The 16,406-nt window shown below is 39.7% G+C and overlaps 1 protein-coding gene across 2 annotated transcripts; it reads left to right on the top strand.

The window, feature by feature from the left end:
* The first annotated feature begins 741 nt into the window (after nt 1–741).
* Nucleotides 742–15,654, top strand: SEC61A1 (SEC61 translocon subunit alpha 1). Of its 2 annotated transcripts, none has more exons than XM_087954703.1 (12): nt 742–1,267; nt 2,475–2,542; nt 3,530–3,595; nt 3,689–3,767; nt 5,005–5,136; nt 5,283–5,392; nt 5,853–6,006; nt 8,102–8,262; nt 8,765–8,962; nt 9,418–9,609; nt 10,197–10,273; nt 12,925–15,654. In XM_087954703.1, the coding sequence occupies exons 4-12, from the start codon at nt 3,707–3,709 to the stop codon at nt 13,109–13,111; spliced, it is 1,272 nt and encodes a 423-aa protein (XP_087810829.1). In that variant the 5' UTR covers nt 742–1,267; nt 2,475–2,542; nt 3,530–3,595; nt 3,689–3,706; the 3' UTR covers nt 13,112–15,654. The 2 variants fall into 2 exon arrangements, with proteins under 2 accessions (XP_087810829.1, XP_026533834.1); XM_026678049.2 differs by having other exon boundaries at nt 742–835.
* The last annotated feature ends 752 nt before the right edge of the window (nt 15,655–16,406 follow it).

Consider the following 16,406-nt stretch of genomic DNA (forward strand, 5'->3'; position numbering starts at 1 on the left):
AGGCTTTATTTTTTTTCAGTTTTCTCCCCCCAAAGGTCTGCGAGTGCAGAAAAGACATCACGTGCCACCTGATTTATCCATTAAATCCAGTGGAATAGGCCAGGGCACTCAAAAATGTGCAGCATTGCCTGGCAAAATTCTGCTACAGGACAAGGAGGAAAGCTGGCTTTCTGCCCACCAGCCCTTCCAGAAAGCGCTGAATAATTCCCAACAGAATAATTCCAATTCTTGCAGATCTGATCGTCTACCACCTTATAGTTTTCAGTGTTTTGCATCAGCTGCATAGTCTGTAAAATATTTGCTTCTCTCACTCCATCTAATCTATCATTGTTTTATAACGACTTCACACACACACAAATTGCCGACTGTAAATAACACGTGGCAAATTATTCTTCGTAGCCTCCAAAATACTGCCAAAAATACAAACAAACCCATACCCAAAACAAAACCCTTTTCAAGCCACGCTGGCGACCAGAGATCAAACCACTTTTGCGCCTTCGCTCGCGCTACAAAGCGCGATCCCGTCATGACAGACTTGAGACCGCCGTACATTTTCTCCAGAGAGCCTTTCCCCGTTCTCAAAGGGCTTTGGGAATTGTAGTCCTAGAGAAAAGTATATTCGGCAGGTAGGTTAAAAATAAATAAATAAAAGACCTGGCGCGCTTGCGCGGGCGTACGCGACTTTGGTAGCGGTTACCAGTGCGTGGCAGGAACCGGAAGGAAGCCGGAGGGTGGGGCTTCGATCAACTGACGTGTCTTTTTGAGGGGAGAGTTGCAGTTGCTGCTGCTGCTGCTCGGCCCTTCCTTTTCCGCGTTGAGGGCGCCGAGATGGGGAGTGAGTATCGGCTGGACGGCGACGTAGGCGCTGGCGAGAGGCGATTGTGGAGCGGGAGAGGGAAGGAGGGAGCCGGCCGTTCGTCGAGATGGTCTCGGGGAGGAAGGGAAGCTGCTGGGGGCGGGGGGGTGGAGGACGACCAGTTACGGGTGGGGAAGTTGAGGGTGAAAGACGCGAAATGGCGGCTTGGAGGCAACGGGTGTCCTTGCCTGGAGATGCGGGAAGACGGTGGCGGGACGGTTAGGCTATGGAGCTGCGGGATCGCCCCTCTGAATGGTGGTCACCATATGCGCCCGCTTAGGCTGTCGGACTTGTTGGGAGGGGGGTCGGAGGGCTTTTTGGCAAGACAGGTGGTGTCGGGGGCATTTCTTGGTGATTAAAAGGCGAATGTCCCCGAGACTAACTAACGGCCGGAGTTCAAAAATAGTTCAGGTGAGCTCTTCGAGGTCCGTCCGTCCGTCCATAGGTGGAACAATTTGAGGCTGAGTGTCGTTTAACTTGCAGAAATGGGAGGTATGAAAAAAACAAAATTCGGACTAGGTTCGGATTTATACACGAGAGGTTCTTGGGGGTCAAATCTGAAAGGTTTTGTGGAATCACAGATGAAATAGGCTGCTTTCACAACGTACAGAAATGGGGTTAGCTCCTGTGTTTGGGGCCTGGCTGTAGTTGCAAACCGAGCAACTTTTCTTCTGCATTCGATTATAACTTTTTGCAACTTAAAAGGGAGTTGTCTACAGAAAACGATACAATGATCATCCCGGTTGAAAATCTACTACCGGTGTCAGTCTTGTGCTTGTTTCAGAAAACCTAAATCCCACACGAAATGTGCTGCTTGAGTTCCCTCTGACAATGTTTTGAGACACAGCTAGAGTCCTTCCCTCTCCTGTGGGTTGTGTTTGACCAGCCTTTAACTTGATGTGAATTGTTATCTTTTTTGGTCCATCCTTCTCATAACAGACATCCAAATGTATTAGATCACAGCTAGTATGAAAGATGTTGTTTGGTCCTAAATATTATTTTATGTTCTTACAATTTGTTAGGATTTTAATCTGCATATGTTAGTTACTGTTTTTTTCCTTACTGGCTTTCTTTTAAGATAGTTAGAAGCAGACTAAAATAATCTTAATGAGGTTAATATTACCAGCAGTGCATTTGTAATTGTTTGCATGATAAGCACAAGGTGACCTGAAGGAAGTCCTGTAGTTTTAATGTTTGTGAAACATCACAGGTAATGCTGAAATCAACAGCAGTCATCACAGTGCTTTTACAAATTGTTCTTGATGGGAAATTAAAGATAATGCCATTTTTATTACAGACTCCTTGTTTTGATTATCTTTAACTTCAGAACACAGATTTAGTAGAGGTAGCTACTTAATTTGTATATGATCTGATGATCTTCCATTTATTTTTCTTCAAACAGGACTATGCATTTATGTGTCAATCTTCCCAGATCATTTTCTATATTTGGTTTATCATAGAATCAGGGTTCGAAGGGAGGTGTTCTAGTCCAAATCCCAAAATATAAATGATAACCATATAGCAATTAGTGGATTTTGAACAAGCTAAGATTTTTCTTTTTGATGAATCTTTGTTAATTGATAAATGTCTGCTTTATTTCTCAAAATTTTCTTCACAGTTAAATTTCTTGAAGTAATCAAGCCCTTCTGCGTTATCTTACCAGAAATTCAAAAACCAGAAAGGAAGGTAATGTATGTGTTATAGAATTCTAGTTTTGCCAGAATATTTATAAAAGATTAATAGGAAAAGAAAAATATTTGTCCTTTTCCCTTTTTTTTCCCAAACAAACATCCTAAAGTTATTCAATTAAACCTCTAGGCTCTTTTAACATTTTTAAAAAATGAACACAATAGCAGTGTTTGAGCAAAAAGGCAGAAAGGAATATCTGTCTGGCAAATGATAGCAGTGTGATTAACTGGAATACATGTTTAATGTGAATAAAAATGCATCATTTGCTTGATAGCAGAATTCAACATACACTTTACTCATTTCCACAATCCAGACTGCCAGTCCAACTGGTAGAATTAAATGTTGCTTCTAGAAAAGGAAGGGGAAAACAAGCTGTTTGTAAATGGTTCTTTTTCCCCCAATGAATAGGGTTAGTTGGTATTCATTTTGCCATAATATCTTGGCTGAAAGGCATCAGAAGGCTGGTTTTATAGTGGTCATTTCTTAGTAGTATAGGTGGAAAATATGCTGCTATCATTTTTGATAACATTTACTTCCATATATAGCATTTTACTTATAGATATTAGCATTACTATGCCTCTACATCTGATTTCCAACTGGGTGAATATAGGGGTTTATGATACTGGTAATTCCAACTAAATTACTCAAGAATAATTTTAACTGGAAAGCTTTGTTTTTACCAATGTTCTGCTTTTGAGTGTGTGTTTTAGTAAAAGTAGCATGGAAATGTTGGAAATTTAAATATGTTAAACATTCCTTTCTGGTTTCCACATAATATAACATATAACCCTATATCACAGCAATTTTCATGCAGAAGTGTCCGTCAGCCTTCTATTCAGCATTTTTGGAGAGTTGTGAGGGAAAAAAGGGAAAGACGTATTGAGCTGTACAATATTAGCTGTATTTTTCATGGAAACATCATGCTTTGCTTTAGCCAAATGTTGGCAATGACAGTTATTTTCACAATTTCATGTTTTATTGTAGATCCAGTTTAAAGAAAAGGTGCTATGGACAGCTATTACTCTCTTCATCTTTTTGGTCTGCTGCCAGGTATTTTCTGTTTATTACTTCAAGACTTTCTTTAAAACTAAAGCTAGAGAGCCATGCCTATGATAATTTTGCTTTCTTTTTTAAAAAATCCAGATTCCTCTTTTTGGTATTATGTCATCGGATTCAGCTGATCCCTTTTATTGGATAAGAGTAATTCTGGCTTCCAACAGAGGTATTGAAATTCACCTTAATTTATTTGCTAAATTTCATTTCTATCATATAGCAAACTGGGTTTCTCCTTTGAGTTAAGCAGTTTGCATTCCCACTGACTTCAGTAATAGTATTCCATCTAATCAGTGGGATTTAAATATGCATTATTTTGATTTGGATATTGTGATAGTAAAATGGGATTTTGTAGGTTGGCCATAATGATGTCATTACAAAGATAGAAGCATATTTTGCGTCATTTTAAAGTTCACATATTTCACCGATTTTACCATTGGGACTGGGGCTGAGAAATTGACTGACAAGTATCAAAAATTATTGGAGATTTCCATTACTTTGTGTCAAGTCAATGTTATAGGAGAGTCAGTTTTGTATAGTAGTTAAGGCACCAGGATAGAAACTATGAGATTGTGAATTCTAGTTCTCTCTTATGCTGACTTGAAGGAATGTGTGTACATATGCACACAGAGTGCTATATATTAATAGCTAAGTGGGCTGCCTGGACTTGAAGGAGATAATGAATCAGAAGTTACTGGTTTTTTTAGCAGAGCTAAAAGAGGCCATGTTTTCCTCCCACCCATCCACCCCGCCCTCGCCCTTAACTTGATGAACTTCTGAAAACCAGCCTCTTTTTAGCTCACATAATCTGGTAAAACTCTCTTCTTTGCAGGGCAATATGCTTGAAAATTGGTAAGGCTAGTATAATACTAGTTCATATTTTTTAACTATGTTTCTTTTTGTGTTGTACATACCATCTTAAACATTCTTTAAATTTGTACTCCCAGTTTTTGTTACTAGTTGGCAATGCAAATTTCTACACAGGGACAAACTTGAAGAGCATAATTCAAATTTCAAAAGTGTTCAGAATTCTTTTGATTATTCTTATGAATTTTGATTTGCCTGGAAATAATATTGGCATATTTGCAGAATCTTTACAACCAGCATTTTCTGTATGTTTAAAAAGAATATCAAATTATTATGCATCAATAGGTTGGGAAATGCTGTTTCTAAAGGATGAGGCTTATTCTTCAAAATGAACTGTAGTTTCAGCAAAAACAGCCTTTCATAATTTGATAATATAACAGTGATTTTTTTTTTTTTTGTAAAATGGCAAAGAATGAAGTTCCATTGACAATTTAATTGGTTTCTCCATTTTTATAATGTCTTGAGGTGGCCGGTTATCTGTGTAAGGCTGAGCAGAAAGGATTGGTAGATCCTTTCACTCTGTTTCTGATTTCCAACAGGCACGCTGATGGAATTAGGCATTTCTCCCATTGTCACATCTGGTCTCATCATGCAGCTACTGGCTGGTGCCAAAATAATTGAAGTTGGGGATACACCAAAAGACAGAGCTCTCTTCAATGGTGCACAGAAATGTAAGGAATGGGAATTTTTTTTTTATTCTATTCATTTTTATTTTATTCATGCAGATATAGACAGTGAATAATATAAATTGATCTCAGGAAATTTGGAATGTTAAATTGCATTCACTTTTTTTTTGGGTCTTGTAATTCTTTTCCAGTGTTTGGCATGATTATTACTATTGGACAATCTATTGTTTATGTAATGACTGGGATGTACGGAGACCCATCAGAGATGGGAGCAGGAATTTGTCTCCTTATCACCATTCAGGTAATTTTTAAGTCATTAAAACTCTTCTGGATGTAGGCCTAGGATTTAGATATTTAAAATTTAAAATTGAAATTGGGCCCTTTTGCAAACTTGTTTAATTCAGTCCTTTCTCTGCAAGAATGTTAAATGCTCTTAACAGTCATCTGGAAGCTTCTTTCTTAGGCAGGAAATTTACTATGGAACGTTTCACTTCTTGGTGTATTAATCTCACAACCAAAGAGCTGAGATTTACACATTTCACAATTGTGTGTTTACCCTACCCGTTCAGTAACACTCTTGAAAAGATAAGAGACTTAATCAACTTGGTTGAAGCTGACAGAAACATAGTACCCAAAAGGGCTGCCCTCCTTACTAAGTGATCTCCACAGACAAGTATTTATAGAAATTGCTGTACCTATTTAACTGTTTCTGTATTATTTTTAATTTAAGTGATTGATATATTACACATTTCTCCTTGTAGCTTTTTGTTGCTGGTTTGATAGTTCTTCTGTTGGACGAACTTCTGCAAAAAGGCTATGGTCTTGGCTCTGGCATTTCTCTCTTCATTGCTACTAATATCTGTGAGACTATTGTATGGAAGGCATTCAGCCCAACTACAGTGAACACTGGCCGAGGTAATCATTCTCTGAAGAGATACATATCAATCTCTTGGAAGGAAACAAGAAAAAAAACCTAAGCTCTTCCTAGTTGTCCAATATCCAGTAGCATAATATGTTGAATATCATCTGAAAAAGAAAAAATAGCAAGTTAGTAAGGATAAGGAGCCGTGTAGTGGTTTGCTTGAATTTTTATATGCTATACTATCTTTAAAAAAACATGGCTGCCTGGAACCCTGAATACCTCTGTGAAAATGTGTGTATTGTGGTAGATTTCACTTGTTTGGCAATTCATGGAAGAATTGGCTTATTGGGAAAGTTTGTATCTCTCATTATTAGCAGTACTAATAATTATAGGAAACCCAGGGAGTTTTAAGTGAGTGTATGGAAAACCAAGCAGCAAAGCACTTCTTTTCTCCAGTTTAAATCCACAGGCCTTCAGATGAAGATCCTAAACAATTCATCTTATAATTTGCACTGTTACTGTTTAAAGATGCTTATGGAAAGATAAAAAATATAGGCCAGAAACAGGAAATACATTATAATGCAAACTTGGGTGTTATATTTGCATGTAAGGAAACTCCATTCTGTTGAGCAGACATAGCATAGAGGTAATAATGTTAACTATTGACTACTTTGTATATTACACTTCAGCATGAGTGGGTTTTTTTCAAAGGTATTACCCCAGCACTTGAGCAGATGAGACTCTTTGGTAATGCATATATTGCATATTTAATATATCCGATTAAACTGTAGTTTGTTTAGAATAGAATTAGAATTATTAGAATAGTGGCCAAGTGTAATTGGACAAACAAGGTATTTGTCTTGGTGTAAATGCTGTCAGTATTCATAAAAGATACATTCATCAAGAGTCAATCATAAGGTACAACACTTAATAGTCATAGGGTACAATAAGCAATCAAATCATACTAGGAAATAGTCAATAACAATTGTTAGGATACAAGCAACAAGGTTACAGTCATACAGTCACAAGTGGGAGGGGATGGGTGATAAGGAATGATGAGAAGATTAATAATAGTAATGCAGACTTTGTAAATAGTTGGACAGTGTTGAGGGAATTATTTGTTTAGCAGAGTGATGGTGTTTGGGGAAAAAACTGTTCTTGTGTGTAGTTGTTCTGGTGTGCAGTGGTCTATAGTGTTGTTTTGAGGGAAGGAGTTGAAACAGTTTATGTCCAGGATGTGAGGGGTCTGTAAATATTTTCACAGCCCTCTTTTTGACTCTTGCAGTATACAGGTCCTCAATTGAAGGCAGGTGGGTAGTAATTGTTTTTTTCTGCAGTCCTAATTATCCTCTGAAGTCTGTGTCTGTCCTTTGGGTTGCAGAACCAAACCAGACAGTTATAGAGGTGCAGATGACAGACTCAATAATTCCTCTATAGAATTGTAGTTAATTGTAGTTTATTTAAAAGGTAATTGTGGCCTAGTTCACATAGAATCCTCAAACCATGCAAACCACAGTGGCCAGTTTCATACATGGCAGTGAACCAAAATATGCATGGTATATTATTATATACTGTTATACTATTATATATTGTTTTAATTTTAAAACAATCAGGTTGTCTTTTCAAAAAATTGATAGCAATATGCAGCAAACCAATTTTGCTGGAAAAACATTCCCTTCAATCAGAATTTATCTCCAAATATGTTTATAGTTCTTTTTCAGTCCTTCACAGAGGGGCTCTTCATTTCTGTATGATCAGAGTTAGCAGACAATGATTCATGTAGCTTTATAGGCCTTTGGTTGATTTTTATTATTGTTAAAATTGTTGCCATTTTATTTACTTCTCTTTGTTTTATATATTAATTTCATAACCTATTTCTGTTTTTATCATTTTTTGCTAATTTCTTACTGTTCTTATAATTGATATTATAAGTTAAATTTAATAAGTGGCAGTTGCTGCTAGTTTTAATACTAGTCAATGACTAAGAAGGAAGTATTGGGGTTTAATCTCATTTTTAGAGAATGAATCAGTCTTAGGAGTAATTGGAGTATACGGACTATTCTAAATTGCCACCTTTCAGAGGCAAGGACTATAAAGCAACAGCTTTTCATACAGTAGTTAATAATTTCTTCACCTGTTCATTAAAAGGCATGGAATTTGAAGGCGCCATCATTGCTCTGTTCCATCTGCTGGCTACTCGCACAGACAAAGTTAGAGCTCTCAGGGAAGCCTTCTATCGGCAGAATCTCCCCAACCTTATGAACTTGATTTCCACCATATTTGTCTTTGCTGTTGTCATTTATTTCCAGGTATGTAGAAGTATAGAATGACGGTTTAGAGTTTAATATATTTTCATATTCTATTCAGGCCTGGGAAGATGTTTATTAAGGCCATATAATTTCTGATGAAATGCTTATTAATACATAACCAAAATATGGAGTTTGAATATTTCCACAAGGTTTATTGGAGATATGTAAGGATGTACTGTAGATTAGAAGTGATACTATACTAATATGAGTTATCCTTTTATCTTGGTATAAAGCTAATTGAAACATTAGATATTTCCTGCCAGCAGAAGTAAGATCATAATCAGAGTTGTGGTTTCACTTGGTGACCACTTCACTTAACAAACAATTGTGGTCGCTAAAGAGGGATTACCTATATCAGCTAATAAAGGGAGGGATATAGCATTTTGTTTGAAATTGCTTGTTAAAAATAACCTTGATTTGATTGACCCTTGGGGCAAGTACTTCACTGAATTACATTTTTGTTGTGTTTACATTTTAATTTCTTTCCCTTTGTGATCCACAGGGATTTAGAGTGGACCTCCCTATAAAATCTGCTCGCTACCGTGGCCAATACAATACTTATCCAATCAAGTTGTTCTATACCTCCAATATTCCCATTATTCTTCAGTCTGCATTGGTTTCCAACTTGTATGTAATTTCTCAGATGCTCTCTGCTCGTTTTAGTGGCAACATATTGGTTAGCCTTCTGGGTACTTGGTCTGTAAGTATTTTGTAAGCTCTCCATAACTCTGTACTTTAAAATGCTTCTAGCAAAGGCACCACTGCAAAGAAGGCAGATTTACAGTACTATACTTTTAAAAACTTGATAAATTCTCCAGTCCTTTCTTCCAAGTAGACACATAGACATATAAGTAGACACATTGTATGTGTTTTTTATTTACTATTTGTCTTTAAAGTGAGATGGCCTTTCATACTGATCCTTACTTAATTTTTTGTCTTATTACCAGTTCCTTTGTATTATATTAACCTTAGCATATTTTATTATATTATGCTAACAGTTGCATGCAGGCATCTTTGCAATGCAACAGAAGACTCATCACTATTATACATAAATATTCCTAACTTGACTAAATTGGTTGCTAGCAATTGTATAATACTTATTCACTCAAGAAAGTTTAATCCAATTTTGCTGAAAACAATCTGTTTCCACTGTAGGATACATCAACTGGAGGTCCTGCCCGTTCCTATCCTGTTGGTGGTCTTTGTTATTACCTGTCGCCTCCTGAGTCTTTTACATCAGTTTTAGATGATCCTGTTCACGCAGTTGTTTATATTGTGTTTATGTTGGGTTCCTGTGCTTTCTTTTCCAAAACCTGGATTGAAGTCTCTGGCTCATCTGCAAAAGATGTAAGTAAATAGCGTAAATCTCACACCTTTAGATACATTAAAACACTGCTGTAAGCATTTGAAGAAAAAAATCATGGAAAGGTCAAATTCTACAGGATATGCCTCACACTGCTGCTCTATTAAAATTGGTATTCTTTAGTGCCTGACTGGGGCACTCCAAGCACTTTCCCCTGAGCATGTGGAGATGCTGTGGATTTAATCTGGGTCTATTGCTGAATATATGCTAGAAAATAGGCTTACCCTTAGTTGCTTAACATCCAAACTTACCCTCCACCACCACCCCCATCCCTCCAAATCTTGGGTGGGATAAATCCCTGGCTATGCTCATTCTATAGCCATTCTCAGGGCACCAAAATCTTTCATGTATGAATTTATAAATGTTTATAACTCATTTCTAGAAATTATTCCCTGGGTTTACTTGAGAAGATGGCATTGTGCCTTAATAAGTTAAATCTTTTAGATTTAGTTGCCATATCCTTATACTGTTTCTGATGTTAAGAATTATTGAGGTTCTTAAATTTTTATAGCAACCAAATGTATTGATTCTCTTCACGAAATGCTAAAATTTTACTTATTTTGGAATACAGGTTGCTAAACAACTGAAAGAGCAACAGATGGTTATGAGGGGCCACAGAGAAACCTCCATGGTTCATGAACTCAACAGGTGAGTTATAAATCTGTAGCGTTATTGTAATCTGTGTTGCTATTTGAGCATTTGTTTTAGAGAAGGAGAACTGGAAATAAACTACCTTGCAGATTTAACGGCCTTCTGTGTTCTATCCTTGTTACTGAAATTCTAGCCTTAGAAAATGTTCTCCATAATATTCCTGAGAATGCTTGCTTTATATTTGGTAAAGCAAAGGCAATAAACCTCATGGTTTGCTTATTTTAAAAAGGCAACTTTTCTCACTACTGATGCTGATGTTAAAAGAAGTAAATAATTTCCTTCATGTATGTAAAACAGAAATAAAATGTACCGTATTTGCCGGCGTATAAGACGACTTTTTGCCCTAAAAACATGCCTCCAAGTGGGGGGTCGTCTTATACGCCGGTAAATACATTGTCACCGGTGCAAGAGCGACGGGGGGAGCTCCGCAACTTGCGAAGCCCCTTCAAGCCCAGCCAGAGTCTCTTCTTCCTCCTCCTCCCACCCACCCACCCACCCTCCGCCCGGCTCGGGCGCTTGCGGAGGCCAATCTGGAGGTGGGGTGGGGGTGGAGCGGGAGGGTCTCTGGCGGGCCGCTCGCCCAGCCAGCCCCGAGCCGCGTAATGGCCCAGGGAGTGGGGGGGAGAAGGTGGTGGGGGTGGACTGTGGCGCCCTCCTTCTGGGCAGCGGGGCGGGGGCGGCAATTTGCTCCTCCCGCTTCTCCCTCCCTCTTTGAAAGACCGGGAGGGCTGTGCTTGGGGCAGGGGGATGTCCTCAGGAAGTTCCTGATGGGACCCCGCTGGGCAGGGCCACCCAGCTCCCGAGCTGCTTTCCAGGGTCCCCTTGGGAAGAAAAGGGTCCGGTGGGCGGTGGAAGAAGGCGAGCGCCCTCCTCCCGCCCCTGTCCCGTCCCGTCCCTCCTCTTGTCCCCTCCTCCCCTCCCCGCTTAAGAGAAAGATCTGCCTCCCTGCACCGCCAGCGCGCGCTGCACTTGGGAACCGGCCAAGCGACTTTAAAACCGAGCGGAGGCCAGAGATAGCCGGAATTACCCTCCACACACACACACACACACACACACACAGAGAGAGAGAGAGAGAGAGAGAGAGTGAGTGAGTGAGTTGGCAGCTGTCCATCCCCCACCCTTGGAGTCCCGTGGCACGCACGCGGGGCTGTCACAAAGAAAGGGAGAGGAATTGAGTGCCAGCCTGAGAAAGGCGAAGCTGCCTCTCTAAAGCATTTTGGTGGCTTTGTAAGTTTGGGGGAAAGGGGTTGGGGGTGTCAATCAAGAATTATATCCAGAATACCCCAAGTGTTACAACTTACCGTATTTGCTGGCGTATGAGACGACTTTTTGCCTTGAAAAGCATGCCTCAAGTGGGGGCGTCTTATACGGCGAGTATATAACAAAACTATATTTTGAGTGGAAATGTTGGGGGCTCGCTTATACGCCCAGTCGTCTTATACGCCGGCAAATACGGTACATGCAGCCTGGATTGTATTTTAATTGAATACAAGAATGACAGTTCACTTAGCGACAGTTTGAAATTACGATGTAGCTCCTCCCCCCCCTCCCCCCCGTACTTACGACCCAGTCCTGAAGTTATGAGGCCGGCATTCCCCCTTATGAATGAGGCTCTGCAACATTCGTCCTGCCTATTCCTTCCCACCCACCCCCCCACACACCCCTGTCGGGTCTCCACAGGCAGGTCTATGAAGACTCACCCTTGAAAGTGAGCTGTCTCCTCTCCAAGACAAGTGCGCCCTGCTCAGCTTCTCTGACTCACTGAGGCTGCCTGCCACTTCTGGAGCGGTGGGCAGCCTCGGTGAGTCTCCTCCAAAGGTTTCCAGGCTCGGGACAGAAAAGCATTTACACGCTAAAGTGAAGCTTTGGGGCAACAAACCTGCGTTGCTTCAGGTCTCTCATTAGCATGCAAACACTCCCCCCCCCAAGACTGGAACTTTCTGGGTGCCCCGATCTCGTGGGATGTCAAGCACCCATTCTCTGCAAAAGCAGATAGGTGTCTGAAGTTGCACGAGATCATGACTCCAGAATTTTCCAGGCTTCAGGTGAGAAGTGTTTGAGTGACCTGGGGCAGTTGGAAACTGAACGATTCACTCCGTTTCCAACCCACCGCAGGGCCGCTCAAACACTTTTCACGTGGACGGAGATTGCAAATTTAGTCTGCATGCAAATGGGGCTCTTGGATCATCAGGATCTGAACTTCTCTTCTCTAGCCCTGCACAGAGTTGCCTTCTCTCTTGGCAAGCAGCTCTTTCGCTTTGTTCATTTAACAACCTACACCAGGGGTCCCCAACATGCAGGTCGCACTACCGCACAAAGCGTGAAATTAGGTTGCATGCGTGAAACCATCCCCTCCTCCCCTGCCACCGCTCCAAGGAGCCAAAAAGGTTGGGGACCACTAACCTACACTGTCTCTTAGCAGCTGCACCTGAGAGGGCTAAGATAGCAGTTGTTGAGCAAGGCAATCACATGGGCACCTTGCTTAATGACTGCAATGACATAAGAGTGTAAAGGGCAGGCTCAATTACTGTCATAAGTTGAGGATTGCCTGTAGTTTGCCTCAGTATTTTCTGCAGTAGCTGTGCCAGTAGATTATTTCCCTTAAATCTTTTGGCCTAACTTTTATTTTATTGCTCCTCCTTTTTCAGATACATTCCAACAGCCGCCGCCTTTGGTGGCCTCTGCATTGGTGCCCTCTCTGTGCTGGCAGACTTCCTTGGGGCAATAGGATCAGGCACGGGAATCTTGTTGGCTGTCACCATCATTTACCAATACTTTGAAATCTTTGTAAAAGAGCAGAGTGAAGTTGGCAGCATGGGAGCACTTCTCTTCTAAATGCAATATTGTTTCATGGACCTAGGGACCGGCGAAGAGTGTTTTTAAGTTTTTAAAAATCAGGTGAAAGAGATTAACAGTTACACAAAAACACATGGGCATACTGCATTAATAGAAACACTTCTTTTAAATGTGTGAATTTTTTTCTGAAGCACATTCCTTTGGTTCAGACTTTATTGGTATTTAGTTGCTGTTTTATAAATAGCTGGAAAATGTGTAAAAAAAAACATTTTTAGAAAAAAAAGGTCTTCTGTTCTTTATTATTGTTTGAAGCAATTCTCTAAATTGGTTTAATCTGAGAGCCTTTTCTCCCTACTCCAAACTGCACAATTTTGTCCCTAAGTTGCTTGAAGGTTTTCTGGGTTCATTATTTAAATGAAGAGTGGGCGGTTATTTGTTGCAGTGTGATATTTGTCTCTTTCCCCGTAGTGGGGTGGGGAAATGGAGACTCTTCTCCCCTGATGGTGAAAATCACCACCACCCAAATTATCCATTCTTTCAAGGTGGGGGGGGTTCTTTTGAGAAGCACCTACGTTACTTCTCCCCCTAGGATACCACACTTAGAACATCCAGATGTCTAGTCAAGCACAGTCTGTGTTTTCAGGGCTGACTGCTGCCTTTGACTGTTTCTGTACTTCTGCCTGGGATGATAATAGGCTCCATCTGTTGGTAGAAATCTCCGGTCATGTTACTCTACAGCAGGGCTGTCAAACTCCCAGCCCGCAGGCCAGATGTGTCGCACGCTGGCCATGCCCATGCCCAGTTTAGCGAAGGGGAGAAAAGTCCTGATGCATCACATGATGACATGAGTTTGACCCCCCTGCTTTACAAGAATGAAGATCATGTCTTGCAATGCTGTACTGAACAGAGACCGCAAACAGTGCCATAGAAGAAGCCTGAAATCTCTTACAAATGGATGCTTACAGTTTGTATTGTATTTATTATTTTTATCTCTTGACAAGTGTTGAATGCAGTATTTCTCTTGGAAGTTACTGTACTCCTAACAAGTTTTATTTGCCATGAGATCAAAATAAATTCTGAGCTAGGAGGTATGATGTTAACTATTAATCTGCTGCTTGATGATATATGGAAGCCAGTAGAACCTGCATGTTGATTCAAATGCTTATTGTCTCCCCACCAATTGCTCTGGAATAGTGACTACAAGCCATGCAAATTCTTGTCCGCCTAAGGGACCCCCCTTATTTCCAGATAGTTTCCTATGTTTTTCTAAGCTGAGGTGATGGTGCTTCTTTAGAGACCAAGTAGCCATTGCTTGCTTTCAGGGTAACACCAAATAGGACAAGTAGCCATAACATTTTTAAGGTTTATCAGCTTCTTATAAAATTCCTTGAAGACTTGACATCTGTTGAGATATTAAATTGGTTGTAAGGTGTTTTGTGTATTGTACAGACCAAATTAAAACACATGGTATAATGAGAAGCATGTAGATAGAATTACTGCTTGTGTTGGCTCTTGAAAAGAGCGCAGTGAAGTCCTGGGACCACATTACTGGCCAGTTTTCTTTCTCAATTTCAAAATGTAGAAATGTATGCCTTGACAAAAATACCACATATATTGAAATCAGATCAGAAACTAGTACTGAGATGAAAGTGCCAAATCTCTGGGAGTTCTCCCATTTTGCCTAGCAGTTTTTGCAACAGAAAATCCCAGTACCAAGAAAATGCAAATACTATAATGGCATGGAGGAAGCTGAGTGTCATGCAGTAAAACTTGGGGCGGGGGGGTGTGTGAAAGCATAGGGCCTCCTCAAGAGCAGATACAAATGGGGGAATTGGTAGATACAGTAGAAATCTAATTGATAAGGTTCCCTCAAGCCAGCTTTGCTGGAATGGGTTCTTCAATTAATAGGCTGCTGTGACTTGGATATATTTTGGGCTTTTTTTTATTCCAAAACAAGTGAAAAACGTACCTTATGGTGCTGTAGTGCAATTCATTTGTATGGTCTTCTAGCAGACAAAGCTCATGGAAAAAGTCATTTTCTGGATCAATTGCAAACCTGAGTTTACAAGGCATTCTTTGTTAGTACTCCTTTTCAAAATACTTGTAAGTCGATCCTTCATGAAATATAAAACTTTTTAAATGTAACTCATAGGTAAATATTAAATTGTATATTGCATTTTTATCCAGCCTTTCCTATCCCATGTACTAAAGTGATCAAATAAGGTTCCGTTTAATTTCAGTACCAGAGCAGCAAAGCATCAAATCGAAGTGATTTGAAATGTCAGATCAGAACCTTTGGATAGATAGTGTGGATTACTGAAACTATCCCATTACCACCCCCCACTTCAGTTGAAATTTACAAATTGTGGACCACTTAATCTGATCTGCAAAGCCATATCACAGAGTTTGAACTGAGTTTTGTGGTTGAAACAAAATGATCTTGTTCGTGCATAAAGCATGATCGCATCAAATATTGTAGTTTTTGCCTCACTTTTGAAAGATGACCACTGCCAAACCAGTGTTTTAATTGATGGTTTAACATACCATTAACTTTATGCACTAATAAAAAATTGAGATGTCCACCACTGTTCCTCTTCTATTTCAATTGAATAATTATTTTAACTTCAGAATAACATTGTTTCTTCCTTTTGCTACCTCTCGGTTCAATTGTTCTTAATAGAGGTGAGCTAAGGTGATCTGAGATGAATCCTTTTGTAATTTAAGCTGGCCTTTTTTTTGAAAGGCGGAAGAAAAAGTGAGCAAGGTTTTCCTTTAATTGAATGATCCATTGATTAATCAAATGTATTGCTGCCCATCTCACAAAAAGTGACACTGGGTGGCTGATAACATAAAAGAATAATACATATATAAACATGAAAATGTAAAATCTGTATATAGAGATTTTTTTTTTTTACACATTGTAATACAGCAGTTAATTGGAATACATTTGCTGACATACTTGCCATGGTCACTGGTTACCTGAGAGGGTAAATACGAATGCATAAATGCACTCACACTCTTCACTTGTCAGTTGGAAGAGACTGGTTAAGGCCTTCAATATTAAATATCATTTTAAATGCTGTATTGGAGGTTAATAGCCTAAGCCTCGGTGGATTGAAAAGTGCTGTAAAATGGCTTTAGCTACAAGGCTTGTTTGCCATGATAAGTAAAATATTCTATATATCACCAGAACAAAATCCTTAAAACTATGACAAAAATTAAAACGATCATTTCTGGGTTTACGTAGCATTTTGAATTACAGGTAGTCCTCAGTTTACAAAACTAGTGCCCAAAATTACAATGGAGCCATACAAGTTACTTACAACCCATTTTT

This window comes from Notechis scutatus, chromosome 2 (assembly GCF_049901735.1).
Source record: "Notechis scutatus isolate UNSWTSFEM ecotype Mainland chromosome 2, rNotScu1.2, whole genome shotgun sequence".
Taxonomy (NCBI): Eukaryota; Metazoa; Chordata; class Lepidosauria; order Squamata; family Elapidae; genus Notechis; species Notechis scutatus.